This window comes from Podarcis erhardii (assembly GCF_964252035.2).
Source record: "Podarcis erhardii genome assembly, chromosome: 6".
NCBI classification, from domain to species: Eukaryota; Metazoa; Chordata; class Lepidosauria; order Squamata; family Lacertidae; genus Podarcis; species Podarcis erhardii.
Window position 1 is genome coordinate 93,399,675 of NC_138510.1, and position 15,855 is coordinate 93,415,529.

Consider the following 15,855-nt stretch of genomic DNA (forward strand, 5'->3'; position numbering starts at 1 on the left):
TCCTCAAAATGCTTTGCAAACAAGTCACAGTGAACTACCATCAGTTCTACTGCCTCTGTTGGGCCAGGCTGTATAAGGGCCTGTATTACCTTGAAAAAGGGATGCGGGTGGCACTGTGGGTTAAACCACAGAGCCTAGGACTTGCTGATCAGAAGGTCGGCGGTTCGAATCCCCGTGACGGGGTGAGCTCCCGTTGCTCGGTCCCTGCTTCTGCCAACCTAGCAGTTTGAAAGCACGTCAAAGTGCAAGTAGATAAATAGGTACCGCTCCGGCGGGAAGGTAAACGGCATTTCCGTGCGCTGCTCTGGTTCGCCAGAAGTGGCTTAGTCATGCTGGCCACATGACCCAGAAGCTGTACGCCGGCTCCCTCAGCCAATAAAGCAAGATGAGTGCCACAACCCCAGAGTCATCCACGACTGGGCATAATGGTCAGGGGTCTCTTTACCTTTACCTTACTATCCTGAAAAGCTGTGCAAGCTGGCATAGTGAAGATGCAATGCAGGCAGCAAAGTATGCCTTCTTTGCTTCATTCACCACCATGAAGTAAGCTTGATGATGAGCTCTCACCAGTGTTTATTGCATTTGACTGGTGTTTTCCCCCACCTGTGTTCAAGCTATCTTCTAGCTCAGTGATGGCCAAACTCGGCCCTCCAGCTGTTTTTCGACTACAACTCCCATCACCCCTAGCTAACAGGACCAGTGGTCAGGGATGATGGGGATTGTAGTCCCAAAACAGCTGTTCTAGCTTGTCTCATTGCCTTAACCTCTGGAGTACACCAAGGAGCCACAAAGCAGCAGAGGGCACTCGGGAGTGATCATATCAGTGGATCAGGCCATTCAGATGTTCCAGAGGTCAGCCAGGGCTTTAATAGGAGTGCCAGTCATAGCAGCCAGAAAATCCCCCAGAGTTGTCTGGAAACCCATCAGCCTCCACGGGCAGAGCATCCTAATCGGTCCCATGTTTCTTCAGAGGGGAAAGCCTAGATCTCAACAGAAAGCAATCTGTTCATTGCAAGGGACTAATGTCAACAACCCCTACTTTCAGATCACCCTCTTCCTGCCCAGTTGAGAAAACAAGGTTCAGAGTGTGACCTGCCATATGCGTTGGGCCAATGACCTGTTGAGACAGTCTCGTGGTCATCATGGCAGCCATGAAGTCTAGAGCCAGTCACCTCGGTATGAATGTTGAGGTCCCCCAGAACCAACAATCTGAGTCTTCAACACTGCCCTGAGACCAGCTCTGCAGGCAGGAAGACTGACGGCAACAAGGCAAGCAGTAAACCATCTGAATCAACCGTCCCCATTCCCCAGTGCTAGGAACACACATCTTTCATAATACAAGTGTTGGATTAGTGACCCAACCCACAGATGCGGATGTATACATCAGGGCATGGAGTGCCAGACATCTCAAAACAGGACCTCCAGCAGACAGCACGTTGGCACCAACAACACAGCATAGCATCTCTGCAGAAGGAGTTGCTGAGAGCACCGTGCTGTGCAGAGGGAGCTCTGCAAGCCCCCCTCCTCAAGTGGCCAAGAAGCCAGTGCTGCTTCCTCTGAATTTTTACAACTCCTGCCATTTGCTCTGAGCAACCAGCCTTCTAGGTTCCAACTCTTTCCTCTCTAGTAGCCCTGGAATCAAGATTACTTGCTTGCCGCTGGCTCATCTGTTCCTCCACAGCAGTAGCAGCTGCTTCAAGACTCTGACCTTTAGTCTCTGCTATTTCCTTCTGGGCGTCACCTGACTGGTGACAGGTTGCATCTTGGCCGTGAGACTCTGATTCTGTCACAGCTCAGGAAGGCAATTCTCAATAGATTCACATGTCCTTGGCCGCAGGCATGCAACTGTATTAGAATTTTGTGTGCTGAAAAGACGGCTGTGGGTGGGTGGGTGGGTGCTGAGTTCAGAAAGTTTGACAGCAACTAATAAACAACACAGCACAGACTCTCTAATACAAAAAAGCTGCCATCTGGCCCTGAATGCATCCTCAATATTGAGCATTATTTCACCACAATCAAACTAGATAGGCACCTCTTAATGCAATTACATAAGCTTGGTAAAATTCAGCTTAGTTCCTTCCCTACCAAAGTGAAAGTTAAAACAAGCAAAAGTATTGCATTGTAATATGAGTCATCCCTCTAAATTGCAATCACTTTGTTATGATATTCTTACCTTTCTATTCCCCCTTTCTTGTACAACGGGACCCAAGATGGTGTTCATATGGTTCCTGGGTAGACGCCCTTCCAGACCCTGATCACACTCAGACCTGCTTAGCTTCAGTAAAGTGGTGTCCTTGTGTGCCTTCAGAACCATGCCCTGGAACTAGGACTGTCTATACTGGTGGTGGGATTCACCCACTCCCTTTCCCTTTCAACACAGTTAATTGCCTGCTGCTTCAGTCACTTTCCGTAATTTGAAGTTAGGGGGCTGGAGGAGCACGGCTTGGTTACCTTGGCTGACCTATCATGGGCAGTATCTCCATAGCAACATCCTGTTGTTTTCTGAAGGTACTGAAGCTAGAGGGACCAACAATACTCGCATACTGAAGTGAAGGACAAAGCATCTCCTCCTCCTCCTCCAGATGCAGCCAGGCAGACAGGTGAGGAAAAGGGGAGCGGAGAGAACTGCCATCAGTAGTAGAAGAATATACACACACAAACATACTCATACTCACAATACAGTTAGAAGCCATCGATATATGATAAACATGTCAAAACATAATGCAGCCGTACAATGAGTCAGAACATTGGTCCTTCTACCCCAGGATTGTCTATTGTGACTAATAGCAGCTCTCAATTTCACAACCATGAGCTTTCGAACGAAGGCATGAGAATGCTCAAACAGAACCCCTTTGTTTTTCTTGAAATAAAAACAGCTTGGGAAGGGGTCATTTTTGAAGCTGAGAAGCAGGGAAGGGAAGGGACCTCATATTTTGGAACCCTGTGGTGGTTAGTTGGCTTGAGGGTTGATTTATTTATTATTATTATTTTACCTTATTTATTTCATCTATATCCCACCTTTCCTTCTCAAGTAGCTGAAATTGGTGTGCCTGGTTCTCCCACTCCTCACTTAACCCCCACAACAACCCTGTGAGGTAGGTTAGGTTGAGAGGCAGTGACTGATCCGAGGTCCCCCAGTGAGTTTCATAGCTGAGTGGGGATTCGAAGCCTGGCCTCTCAGGTCCTGGTCGGACCCTCTAGCCACTACAACACACTGGCACAGAAGAATGGTGGGCAGAGAAAACATGAAACACATCTCCTCCCTTCCCTATTCCAGATGTTCACCACCTGGAGCTGCTTTTGCTTTAAGATGCTGTTTTCACACACACCCTGACATGCTCCCAAGCAAAATCCATCGGCTGAATTCAGATTGCCACCTTCAGACCTGAGCAGCAGCTTTCACTAGAGAATGCGAACAGGTTGGTAGTAGAGGACATTTTCTTTCTGCTTTCAGAGGGAGGAAGCAGAAGAGCTGCCCTCTACCCTACAAGTTCAAAATATATGTCACAAGACTCTATCCCATCCACCATCACACAGCCTCCAGGAATGTAGAGAAGAACTTACCCGCTCAGGACCACAATGAAATCCATGACATTCCATCCGTTCCGTAAGTAGGAGCCCTTGTGGAAAACGAACCCCAAAGCGACTATTTTAATGCCAGCTTCAAAGCAAAAGATCCCAATGAAATAAGGTTCTGTCTTCTCCTACAGGAAGGGAACAAATTAGCAGGTCAGAGAAGGGAATTGACAAGTATTATACCCTGCCTACATGTTAGAAAATATCTGGTTGCTTCTTGATGCCAGACCCTCGGTAGGCTTATTCAGAAACAAGCCCTACTGAGCTTAGTACATCTTACTGCTCAATGCTTACTTCACAATCTCGTGGACTTAATCCAGACAGTGTTTGCTGTCCCCAAGTCCCGTTAAATCAAATCTAACTAGCCCCACTGATTTTGCGGGGCTTTCCTTGGAGCAGAGTCTACATTCCAGGTCCAGAGAACTGCACTCCAGTGCTAGGACCAAATGTTTCAAGCATCAAGCCTGACTCATTTCTCCCCAAAATGGAAGTTCTCCCAGTAGCCTGCCCTGTCTCCCCAAAGACAATAAGTTTGGAAAAGTGGGACTAGGCAATGGAGGTTCACCACACCTCTTTTTAACTAGGTCTAACTTCTGAGGGGGTCTGGGCCTCGTTCAAAAAGAGAGGGGGCTAGTGAACTGGAGGAGTTTGTTCCTTAGCAACCCTCCAATTCCAGCTGTTGCTAATGACCCCTAAAGCTGCTTGAAAAGAACTCTTTTAAGTGGAAAATCTAAACAAGAGAAAAACCAGGCAAGCAGTCAAACTCAAATATGGGAATAGTTCTTTCTAAGCCACCTATGGGTCAGTTCTCAGTGAACTGGTTATCTACGTACATGCAATATGTTCTTCCAGGAAGAGATGTTCAACCAACAGCTCAGGGTTCATGAGTCTTTCATTATAAAGGCATGAATATTAACATGTGAGAAGATCCCACTGACCTGTGGACTTATGTGCTTTATCGGGGCTATGTCACAGAGTGCTTCCTCTGCATGCATCTCCATGAAAGGTTTCCCTTAAACATGCAGTTGGTACTACCAGTCTGGCATTGGAGCCAACTCCTAGGGGCTGAGGTCCCTTCAGACTCCCCAATAGAATATTAGAAGGGGTCAGGAGCCCCAAAGTTGGTGGGCATTCCTATCCAAATGGTGGGTGGGTGCTACATCTTGTGATTTATTATGTGGGGTGAGACTTACTTGCCCTCCCCCTCTCCAATATTTTATTCAAGTTGGTACCCCTGCAGCCTGGGAACCAGGAGTGAAACTTTATTTCACAAGCTCCTGTGCTACTCTGATGGCATCTATGCATGCATATTAATAGATTTTGAAACATGGCATGCTCTACCACCTGCACTATTATTTTATACCCCGGAACCCAATCTATTATTATTATTATTATTATTATTATTATTATTATTATTATTTTAGTTCTTTCTACGCTTCTAGGAATATATGAAAGTCCTTTCCCTGTCTTCTCATCTTCTCATTCTGACAACAATTTTTTTTTCTAATTTCTTGTTAGATTCACTCTAAATACTTTACCTGAGTAGAAACCTTCAAATTCACCTCAAATTTCTTTGAAAGTGGAGGTGTAATTCAAAAGCAACGCTACTCACCTCCACATTCCTCAACTCCTTGCACCCTCAAAGTTCCCGGGGTATTTAAATAAATGAAACACTGTTCTAGCGACCCAGAAGTTTCGCACATGTGCTACCATTTTCCAGTGCCTCATAGCCAACAAAGTGGCAAGTTAGCCCTGGACTAAATCACAGCTGGGATAACAACTGTTTATCAAGTTTGCATCTCACCCAGAGAATGGCAGTCACTGGGTATCTGCTAAATTAAGCAAATAAATAAATATAATAAGAGTGCCTTTTGTTGATTAGGTGCCCTGGGCTAATGTTCTGTCCATTCAATGGACAGACTGGACCTGGAAACAACAAATGTCCTTGATCTATGGAAACACCAGTCCCAGCCCTTGTTGAAAAACTGAGGAGCTATTTCTGAACCATTTTAACACTGAAGCCTTGAGGTACATCCAATTAGGTTTTCCTGTATCAGAGTTTCCTTTGGCACTCACCCGCCACTCTTGAGACTGAAGGTTTACAATGGGAAAACTTACTTGAATCTACATCCAAGAGATGAAGCGGTGGAATCCATAAGAACCAACCCCCACCCCACCCCCACCCCAAAGTCAACTTACTAATCTCCGAGACATAGGTGTCTTGTCGTCTTCAGGAAGGTGCTGTTCCAGGGCCAGAACGATGCAGTTTGCAATGATGGTTGCCAGAATCATGTATTCAAAAGGAGTGCATGAAAGGGTTAAGGAATACACAGAGAAAAAACAGAAGCATGACAAGATTCTAGCTTCACTGCCTTCCTTTCTCAATCACTGGGCCAACCCTTTTGTCACTACATCCATGGCTGTTCAATGAACCTTCGCAAATCTCACATACAATAGGAAGTTAAGCCTTCAATTTTGGTGGGCAGTACCATGAAGCTTCCTGATAAGGCTATTTGGAAGCGACAGGAGTGATGGAGGAAAGAGCCGAGTATATTGACAGTTGTCTCTCTCTCTACTGATACGAGTTCCTTGTTATTAACAAGCAACCTCAGCAGTTTCTTTTTCTTTTTGTTTTTTCAAAAATATTTATTAAAGTTTTCCAATTTAATACAAAAAGAAAAAACCACAGACAAAAAAGCAAAAATACACAATTAAAGCAAACAAAACAAAACAAGTATAATTCCCATTTCTTATTTCCATTGCCTTATATCCCGGACCTCCTCTCACCTCCCCCTTTTGTATTCCCATTCAAATTCTTAATTCAGCAAATCCTTATTATAACTTAATATAACTTATTTTAGCTTGTTGTTCAACCTTTACATTACAGCTGGTAACCATTTAATTTCAACCTCAGCAGTTTCAAGTTCTGCTGGAAAGCCAGCGTCATCCAGCAGGAAAAAGTGGAAGCACCCAGGTTCAAATCCTTAAAGGTAAAGGTAAAGGTAAAGGGACCCCTGACCATTAGGTTCAGTCGTGACCAACTCTGGGGTTGCGGTGCTCATCTCGCTTTATTGGCCGAAGGAGCCGGCATACAGCTTCCGGGTCATGTGGCCAGCATGACTAAGCCGCTTCTGGCGAACCAGAGCAGTGCACAGAAATGCCGTTTACCTTCCCGCTGGAGCGGTACCTATTTATCTACTTGCATTTTGACGTCCTTTCGAACTGCTAGGTTGGCAGGAGCAGGGACCGAGCAACAGGAGCTCACCCCATCACGGGGATTCGAACCGCTGACCTTCTGATCGGCAAGTCCTAGGCTCTGTGGTTTAACCCACAGCGCCACCCGTGTTCAAATCCTTACTCAGCCCCAAAGTTCACAGAACTGTTGTGAGGACAAAATAGGGTAATTCCATGCATTCAGCCTAGAAATCCTAGGAGATAGGGTGGAATAAAACATCAGGGAATGAGTTTTAGCAAAGATCTAGACTGCATTTTAAAAAGATTTTTCTACAGAAAAGGTGTATAATAATCTCCTTTTGTGGTGGCCCCAGGGCAACTGCATCAATCTCTCTAAGCCATTCTGTGACATAAAAAGCAGCGAGTCAGACCTGGCTCATTGCCATCTGAAGAACAGCACCAGTCTGCAGTCACATTCATCCCATGCTGATGCCATGCAAGAGGGTGGTGGGGGTTTCTTGCATTAAACTAAGTGCTCCAACATGGGCAACTGAAAAGACTAATCTGTCACCTTCTGCTCTTGGCAGCTCAATTGTTGCTTGAGGGTGGGCAGGAAGGGAAGTTGTCTCTGTGAAAAGTGCTTTAGAAAGCTGCAAAATATGATTATTATTGTTGCTGTTATTAATATTACCTGCTGCAGAGTTCCACTCCTGACTGGCTGCGTAGGAGGAGATTGACTTTAAAGTGGCTTTAAAGAGTTGTCAAGGTCATTAACGCAAGGATGAACCAATTTCTCAAACAATTAATGCTTCAAGTCCAAAGGGGCAGCTTCTGACCTCCTCCAACCCTTCCGCTCTTTCCGTAAGTCTGCATTAGGGCTCATTCACTACCTACCCCAAGTCCAATTTTGCACATTCCCCACCCCCACCCCTCTTGTTACATGGTCAACACAGCACTTTAACAATCTTCAAGACTATGCCAGTTCAGATTTGTTTCTTATACTGGGCATTCCCTGTTGGCACTCATTCAGTACAATGGCAGACATGTACAGCAGACAAGGCATATTCATGGCAGTATAGGTGTCTAGATACACACCAGCAAAACATTAGGAGAGAGAGAGAGAAAGGGCCCACTCAGCACCAAGGGGACCATGTGTGAGGTGGTCAGCACCATGACCATCTCTAAGGACCACACTGGAGCCCTCAGCAGCCATACTCACATCTCAAGCCTAGGGTCACCAAGAATAGAATAGAATTTATTATTTATACCCCGCCCATCTGGCTGGGTTTCCCCAGCCATTCGGGCTGCTTCCAACAAAGTATTAAAATACAGTGGTCTGTTAAACATTAAAAGCTTCCCTAAAGAGGGCTGCCTTCAGATGTCTTCTAAAAGTCTGGTAGTTGTTGTTCTCTTTGACATCTGGTGGGAGGGCGTTCCACAGGGCGGGTGCCACTACCGAGAAGGCCCTCTGCCTGGTTCCCTGTAACCTCACTTCTTGCAAGGAAGGGAACCACCAGAAGGCCCTCGACGCTGGACCTCAGTGTCCGGGCAGAACGATAGGGGTGGAGAGGCTCCTTCAGGTATACTGGACAGAGGCCATTTAGTGTGAGATTTTGACCAGCTTCGGCCCATCTGAAGCTGATACAGGCTCGTCTTGTCTTGAGCCCAAGCAGAGCGTCGTCACACAGCAGAAGGATAAGCAGTATGTGCTACATTCTTAATTTTATTTACACTGTATGCTGAGAGAATACAAACATGCATCTTGCCTCTGTGAGAGCAGAGAAGCAACACCTCGGAAACAAAGAACACCGAGAGAACAGTGAAAAACAGGAAACCAGTGAACGTCACATCCAGTCTCCCATTCCCGTGGGAATCCAACAGTAACTCTGTGGAATGCAAAACAATGTCTTGTGACTGCAGTTGCTGCTCAGTGAGGGAAATAGAAACCAACATTTAGGGCTTTAAAGGTCAGCACCAACACTTTGAATTGTGCTCGGATATTGGGAGCCAATATAGGTATTTCAAGACAGTTGTTATAAGGTTTCGGCAGCCACTCCCAGTCACCAGTCTAGCTGCCGCATTCTGGATTAGTTGTAGTTTCTGGGTCACCTTCAAAGGTAGCCCCACATAGAGCGCATAGCACCAAGGTGATTTGCAAGAGCTGGAGAGGTTGAGGGCATTGGGAACTGAAGCGTAGCAGGCAGAAAGTACTGCTTTATCGACCAGGCAGCCAAAGACAGAAGGCAAAGCCACTGCTATTCATACAAGTTCTGGTCAATCCAGAGGTCTCATGTGGCCATGGACTGGTTGGACACAGAGGAATAGTGGAAGGAACAGCTGGGGAAACACCAAGGGAAGAAGGCACAGAGCCTGGGGTGGTGATGGCACTGTTAGAATTCCTGCTCCATGACTGCAGTCATGGGATTTTTGTCTTTCACATGACGGTGTATGTTTTGACTCCACAGAGTTGGGATGTGACGGAGACAGGATGTTTGTGTTACTGTGTTCCGCGAAGTGGGACTATTGTCCTTTGTTCTTTTTCTCTTTGCTGTCTGATGCTAGAGAGAGAGGGAGCCATGTTGCAGTGCTTCATGTGTGTTTATATGTAAATAAAGTAGATTAGCCAAAATGCTGAGTTGGTGAGGTCTGTTACGCAACTGCACAAACTCTGCGGATCCCTAAGTGTGCCAGTGTTGGTTGGCATTTGTTGCTGTGATGCTCAGGCTGAAGAAAGCTTATGAGGCTCCCAAACGATTGACCAGGAGGGAGGGAACATGCCAGTCGGGCATGTGTCTCTGCCAGGGTCCTACTTGAGTTAGGCTGAACTCCTGACAGGCACAACAATGGGTAGTCAGATGGAGAAAAGGGAGAAGACTGGGAAGAGAAGGTGTTGCAAGCTGAAGTGGTAACAGGGTTTAGTGAGTTGGGAGAGACTGTGGCAGAGAGAAGTCAAGAAGTAGAAGCAGGAGAATGGGACGAGGGAGATCGAGAGGCAGAGAAGGAGGGCAAGGTTGCAATCTACACCTCTCAGCCATATGGAAGAGCACTGAGCCAAAAAACCAAGCATTTAAAAAATGTGTGGCTCCCAGACTTCCGGGTTGACGCGATCGGATTAATGGCGGATTCCCTCCGAGCTCCGGGGGGAATCGGCTCTGCTGAGAACGGGTCTTGCCGCGCCGGCGACGCGGGGACCCTTAGAAACCACAGGTGCGGATACCTGTGGACTTGGTGACTCGGTGGGCACCTTAAGCGCCCTCCTCGACAGTCAAAGAGCCTTTTTAAAGGCTGCGGAGAAGGTACGAGGAGTGGCGTGGTGCTGAGAGTAGACCGCTACCTCAGTGGAGTGAAGCCGCAAGCCATTGCCGGAGAGCGTCAACTTTCTTCCCGACATTTGGACCGAAAGTAAACACCCCGTGAGTAAAGGAAATTCGAACTTTAAAAGAAATTTTATTCCTAATCTGGCGACCGGGGGGGATGTGCTAAAGGGAAGTCCGCACCCCCCCTCATACAGACAATTTAAAGCAAGGAGCGAAAGCCTAAGATCAGAGAGAAATAATCTCGTGTCTTTTAGAGATTGACAGAGATTTTATCAATTTACGTGAACAAGTCGTTTTTTTTCCTAAGCTGTGCTGGAGGAAAGAGGAGAGTTTCAGAAAATTTCTGTGTACCCCCCCCCCCGAACCCGGGAGTACCCTGTATCAGCCTAGCGCGAAAGAACAGGGTTTTGACAGCTGTCAAGTGAGCTGTCAAACGGCAGGACTAAGAGAACTGTATTACTTTATATCTCTTGGATTTACAAAGTGTTATATTCAACTAGAAGTGGTTGGAAACAAAGTAAACAACGAGCTAAAAAGACTGTTGGTTTAGAACTTTAACAATGGCAATCCCTCTAGAGGGGACTGGAGACATTACAATGACTGCAGAAGGAAAACTACTAGCAGAAATAGAAAGAGCCTTCTTTCTCGTGGGAACTTTACAAGAGCAAGCTATGATTATGGATAAACAGTTGATGACCTTGATCTCTAAGACAAGTAATCCTGCTGATGGAAGGAAGGAATTGACTCTGGAAGATTCTGCAGCTGAACCAGAAAAGATATCTTTGGAGTTGGAGGAAAAACAGGTCGAAGGGGAGAAAGTACAGATGCTAAATTTCTTACAGGACTCCTTGCAGCCAAGGAACAGAGAAGCCCTTTGGATTACAAGTCATGGAGAGAGAAAAGCAAGGGAGGAAGCCGCTGGACACAATAAAATATGGGAAGTTAAAAAAATAAAGAAATATAACTGGGGCTTCCTCCTCTTTTCTGGATTTGATGACTTGGGACTTTGGGGACCTTTGGCAGAACCTTGGCACCAAGTCCTTCTAACTAGGATTGATCTGAGAAAGGATGAAGAGACCTCCCGAGACTTGAAGACCAATAAAATGGATTACCAACAGAACAGGCAGGGAGAGACTGAAATAGACTTAAAGGCCTCCGACGTGAGAAATCCAGGCTAGAGATCTTAGAAGAGGACAGTTATTTTGGAAGGGACAGATACCTGGGCAGGGAGGGAAGGGGAAAAGTAGAATCTAAAATTTTAGGATTTTGGGGTTTTTTTTTCTTTATAAAGTTGATTCACATTTTAATATAAAAAAGGGTAATTTTTGGTATAAGAATCTTGATTGATCTTAGAATAAGGATCTAATGTATATAAGTAAAGGATTATTGAATTGGGCCTAACAAAAAGAATTAAATTTAAACATAATAAGAATAGGATTGGGGAAGGAAATAAGAACTTGCTGAATTTAATATGGAAATTGGGATGTATTGGGGGGGGGAAGTCAGGGAAAGAGGGTTATGAAAGTAAGGATATGAAATCATTTGTATGTCTGTGTGTGTGTTGTTATAAAATGTGAAAATTCAATAAAAATTTAAAAAAAAAAAAATGTGTGGCTCCCAGATTGAGAATCTGGCAATGCTGACCCATGATAGAAGTCCTGCCTCAACATTAATTGAGGCTTACCGAAAAAGGTCTGCCCCAATTCCTGCTTTTAAAATCCTACCTTCCAAAACTGCTTTAAAAAAAGGCTGTTGGGGCTTCTGGTTACACCCCAGCCCCCCTGCTACTACAGGTGCAAATCACAGAAGGTAGATGGATTTGACAGTCAGTCTACTACAACCTTCTGATTTTGGACCGTGTAAAAATCATCATATAATTATTCTTTCAGTAAAGTTTTGGGAAGGGGAAACGTTGACTTCCTAATTATTAAAAGTGGATAGAAACACAGGGCCCAGATCCCTTGATTCCTAGCACCAACATTTAACAAGTCCAACGTATGAAGGAATAATTCTCACTGGCTATGTCTGGCTGATTGCCCAGCAGAATGAATACAGCAAGCCTGCAACTCGTGTGCATTTAACTTGTGTGCATTCAATTCGAATAAAAAATAAAAAGGGAGCAGGAAAAATGGCTTTGGCAATCCCACCTACCATTGAACCCAGTGTCCTTTGACCATAAACGATTTTGGCTTTAGGCGTGATGCCTGGAACGTAATCCCCACGTAAATTGAGAGCATACTGGACTGCACACCCATAAATCCATCAAACCAGAAAAATCCCCCTAATCCTCCATTACCTTCAAAAACTCTTGGCAATCAAAACACTATTGTCATGAATTTATAAGTAACAATCGGACACAGCTAGATTAGGATTATTTCCTCCTGCGAAACAACCCCCCCCCCCAAAAAAAACCCACACACCTGGTGATGGGAAGCAGAAGAATAGAATCTTAGTCACAATATAATTTGGGGGCAGAGAATCATGAGGCTTCAGAAACAATGGGAAACTAAGAAAGCTAAATCCCCTCTTCTTGCTAGAGAGGCAGGTCCTCAATGCCTCTGTGCACCAGAAGCAAAATAAGTCTGTGACTCAATTGCTGAAGAGACAGGACTTATGAACCCTGCCAACAACCTCCAGCTGTTGACAAATAGGACCTGTTGCACTCGCTTGTTCCAATTGCATATTTTTTTGTGTGGCTTTCAAAACCATTGACTGAAGTGCTGGTGACACAAGGGGAAACTTGACAGGTTTTCGTGGGACCACATCAAATCGCCTATTTGATGGCAGATGTTTGCCACCATCCTAAGATGCATGAATCTCTGGATGTAAAAATCAAAGTAATGTTTTATTTGACTGCCCCCCCAACTACCATCTAAGGCAGGCATAGGCAAACTCGGCCCTCCAGATGTTTTGGGACTACAACTCCCATCATCCCTAGCTAGCAGGACCAGTGGCCAGGGATGATGGGAATTGTAGTCTCAAAACATCTGGAGGGCCGAGTTTGCCTATGCCTGATCTAAGGCAGCTACCACAGACTCACACACAGTATATTTGTTCTTTTGCAAGATATATGGATAGATAGATGATGGATAGACAGATGATAGATTAGATGATAGATAGATAGATAGATAGATAGATAGATAGATAGATAGATAGATAGATGATAGAGATAGATAGATAGATAGATAGATAGATAGATAGATAGATAGATAGATAGATAGATGATAGATAGATAGATGATATATGATATTGATAGATATTCCACCCTCCCTCCAAGGTTGCTAACATGGTCCCCCCTCCCCATATTAACCTTGCAACAACCCTTGGCCCAAGGTCGCCCAGTGAACTTCATGGCTGAGTGGGGATTTGAACTCTGGTCTCCTCAAGGTGGCTTACAGTAGATTGTAATAAAGCAAAACCCACACAAATACAGACAAACTGGCAGCCCTTGTTCTCTGGCTGATACATGGTACCAGAGCATAAACAAGACACCACAGTCTTTGAATTTGTCCTGCAGCAGGCTTCCTCAACCTCGGCCCTCCAAATGTTTTGAGACTACAATTCCCATCATCCCTGACCACTGGTCCTGCTAGCTAGGGATCATGGGAGCTGTAGGCCAAAAGCATCTGGAGGGCCAAGGTTAAGGAAGCCTGTCCTACAGGAAATCCCAGAAACTGGTGGTCTGGAATGGGGTTGGGGATCTCCCTGAGAAAACCCTTTGAACTCCACCAAACTACAATTCCCGGGATTCTCGGGGAAGGCGTGCCAGTGAAAGTGAATGAAGCCAATATAGGTTTGTGCAGAAGGTATGCCTGGAAGCAAAGCCAGAGGATTTGTTTAATTTAGTGATCAGAATCAAGAGGGTGTTGAATAGGAGGCTAGGAAAAGCAGCTTGAGAGCAGAGAAGGAATACATCATACCAATACAACATGTAAAGGTAAAGGGACCCCTGACCATTAGGTCCAATCGTGACTGACTCTGGGGTTGCGGCACTCATCTCGCTTTATTGGCCGAGGGAGCCGGCGTACAGCTTCCAGATCATGTGGCCAGCATGACTAAGCTGCTTCTGGTGAACCAGAGCAGCACACAGAAATGCCATTTACCTTCCCGCCAGAGTGGTACCTATTTATCCACTTGCCCTTTGACGTGCTTTTGAACTGCTAAGTTGGCAGGAGCAGGGACCGGGCAACGGGAGCTCACCCCATCGTGGGGATTCGAACCGCCGACCTTCTGATCGGCAAGTCCTAGGCTCTGTGGTTTAACCCACAGCGCCACCCGCGTCCCTCAATACAACATGTAGTCGGTTCATGATATTAACTGGGGGGAAATGCCATCACTCAAGCAGCCTGCTTTGCCTGTGCAAACCAGCATTTTTGCTTGTCATAATACAGGCTTGAAACAAAGATCAACCCGATTTCCGGCATCAGAGAAGATGACGGTCATTATGGGTGATTCAAGGCTGAACATTTTCTCGCTGCCCTGCATTACTTGCTAAGTAGCAGTGGCTGCAAGTCCACAGTGTACTGTTTCCCCTCTCCCTCCCACCCTCAATGAAAGCAATACGAACGTTGGCACATCACTTTTCAGGGGTCCAGCGCTGACTGTTTATATTCCCACTGCACAGCAGACGCATCTGTAATGACAGGGTCAAAACTGACCTTAGCCTTGCCATCCTGTTAATAGAGCATTGTCAAAGGTGTCTATGTGTCACAGAATTATTGAGTTGGAAGGGACCCCAGGGGTCATCTAGTCCAACCCCCTGCAAAGCAGGAATCTCAACTAGATCACACAAGACAGCCCTGTTACCATGTTACCTATTATGTGGACGACCTGCAAGAACCAGCTATTTGCAGGATTCAGCCTGCTGTAGTTATAGGGGCACCCCAAGATCTGACCTGACTCAACTTTGCATTAAAGATAGTGCATTAGTTAAAGTCGTCCAGTTATCCAAGTATTTTCCCCAGAAGACTTCTCTATCCCATGCAAGATGATCTAAACTAACTGCTGGCATTCTTGGTATACGTATTTCTTCTTCTTTCTTTGGTGATCACTCGTAGCCGAGTAATAATAATAATAATAATAATAATAATAATAATAATAATAATAAATTTTATTTATACCCCGCCTTCCCCAGCCAAGACCGGGCTCAGGGCGGCTAACACCAGATATAAAACAATTGATTGAAATACAACTTAAAAAACAAGATTAAAATGCAACATTAAAATGCAGCCTCATTTCAGCAGAAACTCAAAAACTTTTTGGGGGATGAAAACGTCAAGTCTTCACCAAGGCTAACTATCCAGACTGGTCCTACGTGGGCCAGAAAAAAGCCAGGGAAGTCCCTAAGTAGGAGTTCCATCACAGAAGGAGAAAGGAAAGAGGGGCAGGGGATCAAGTTAATTCCAAGGCAAAAGCCAGGCGGAACAACTCTGTCTTACAGGCCCTGCGGAGTAAGATTGTCTTCCATAAACACGGTTTTAACAATGAGTCCGTAAGTGACTGTGGAGGCCAATTCTGGATCCACACGTCCTTCCACAGTGGGGACATTGGTGGGAGTTGATCACGGTGAGGGTTTGCCAAGTGTGCCTTCATCTTAGCACGTTTCTCCCTTGTGTCCCGAGTTTGAGCGTCTTCAAAGTCCACAACACCTTTGGTAAAGGCTGTTCTCCAACTGGAGCCCTCGCAGGCCAGTGTTTCCCAGTTGTCGGTGTTTATACTACATTTTTAAAAATTTGCCATGAGACAGTATTTAAACCTCTTTTGTTGACCACCAGCATTACGCTTTCCA

The 15,855-nt window shown here is 45.4% G+C and overlaps 1 protein-coding gene across 1 annotated transcript in view; it reads right to left on the bottom strand.

Moving 5' to 3' along the window:
* The window catches only part of CACNA1E (calcium voltage-gated channel subunit alpha1 E), a 477,487-nt gene that overhangs the window by 285,237 nt on the left and 176,395 nt on the right, over nucleotides 1–15,855 (bottom strand). Inside the window, exons 4-5 of the mRNA XM_081866509.1 lie at nucleotides 5,776–5,881; nucleotides 3,565–3,704 (exon numbers count right to left, since the gene is read on the bottom strand). Of these exons, the coding sequence (XP_081722635.1) occupies nucleotides 3,565–3,704; nucleotides 5,776–5,881 (246 nt within the window). The remainder of the gene's footprint in view (nucleotides 1–3,564; nucleotides 3,705–5,775; nucleotides 5,882–15,855) is intronic.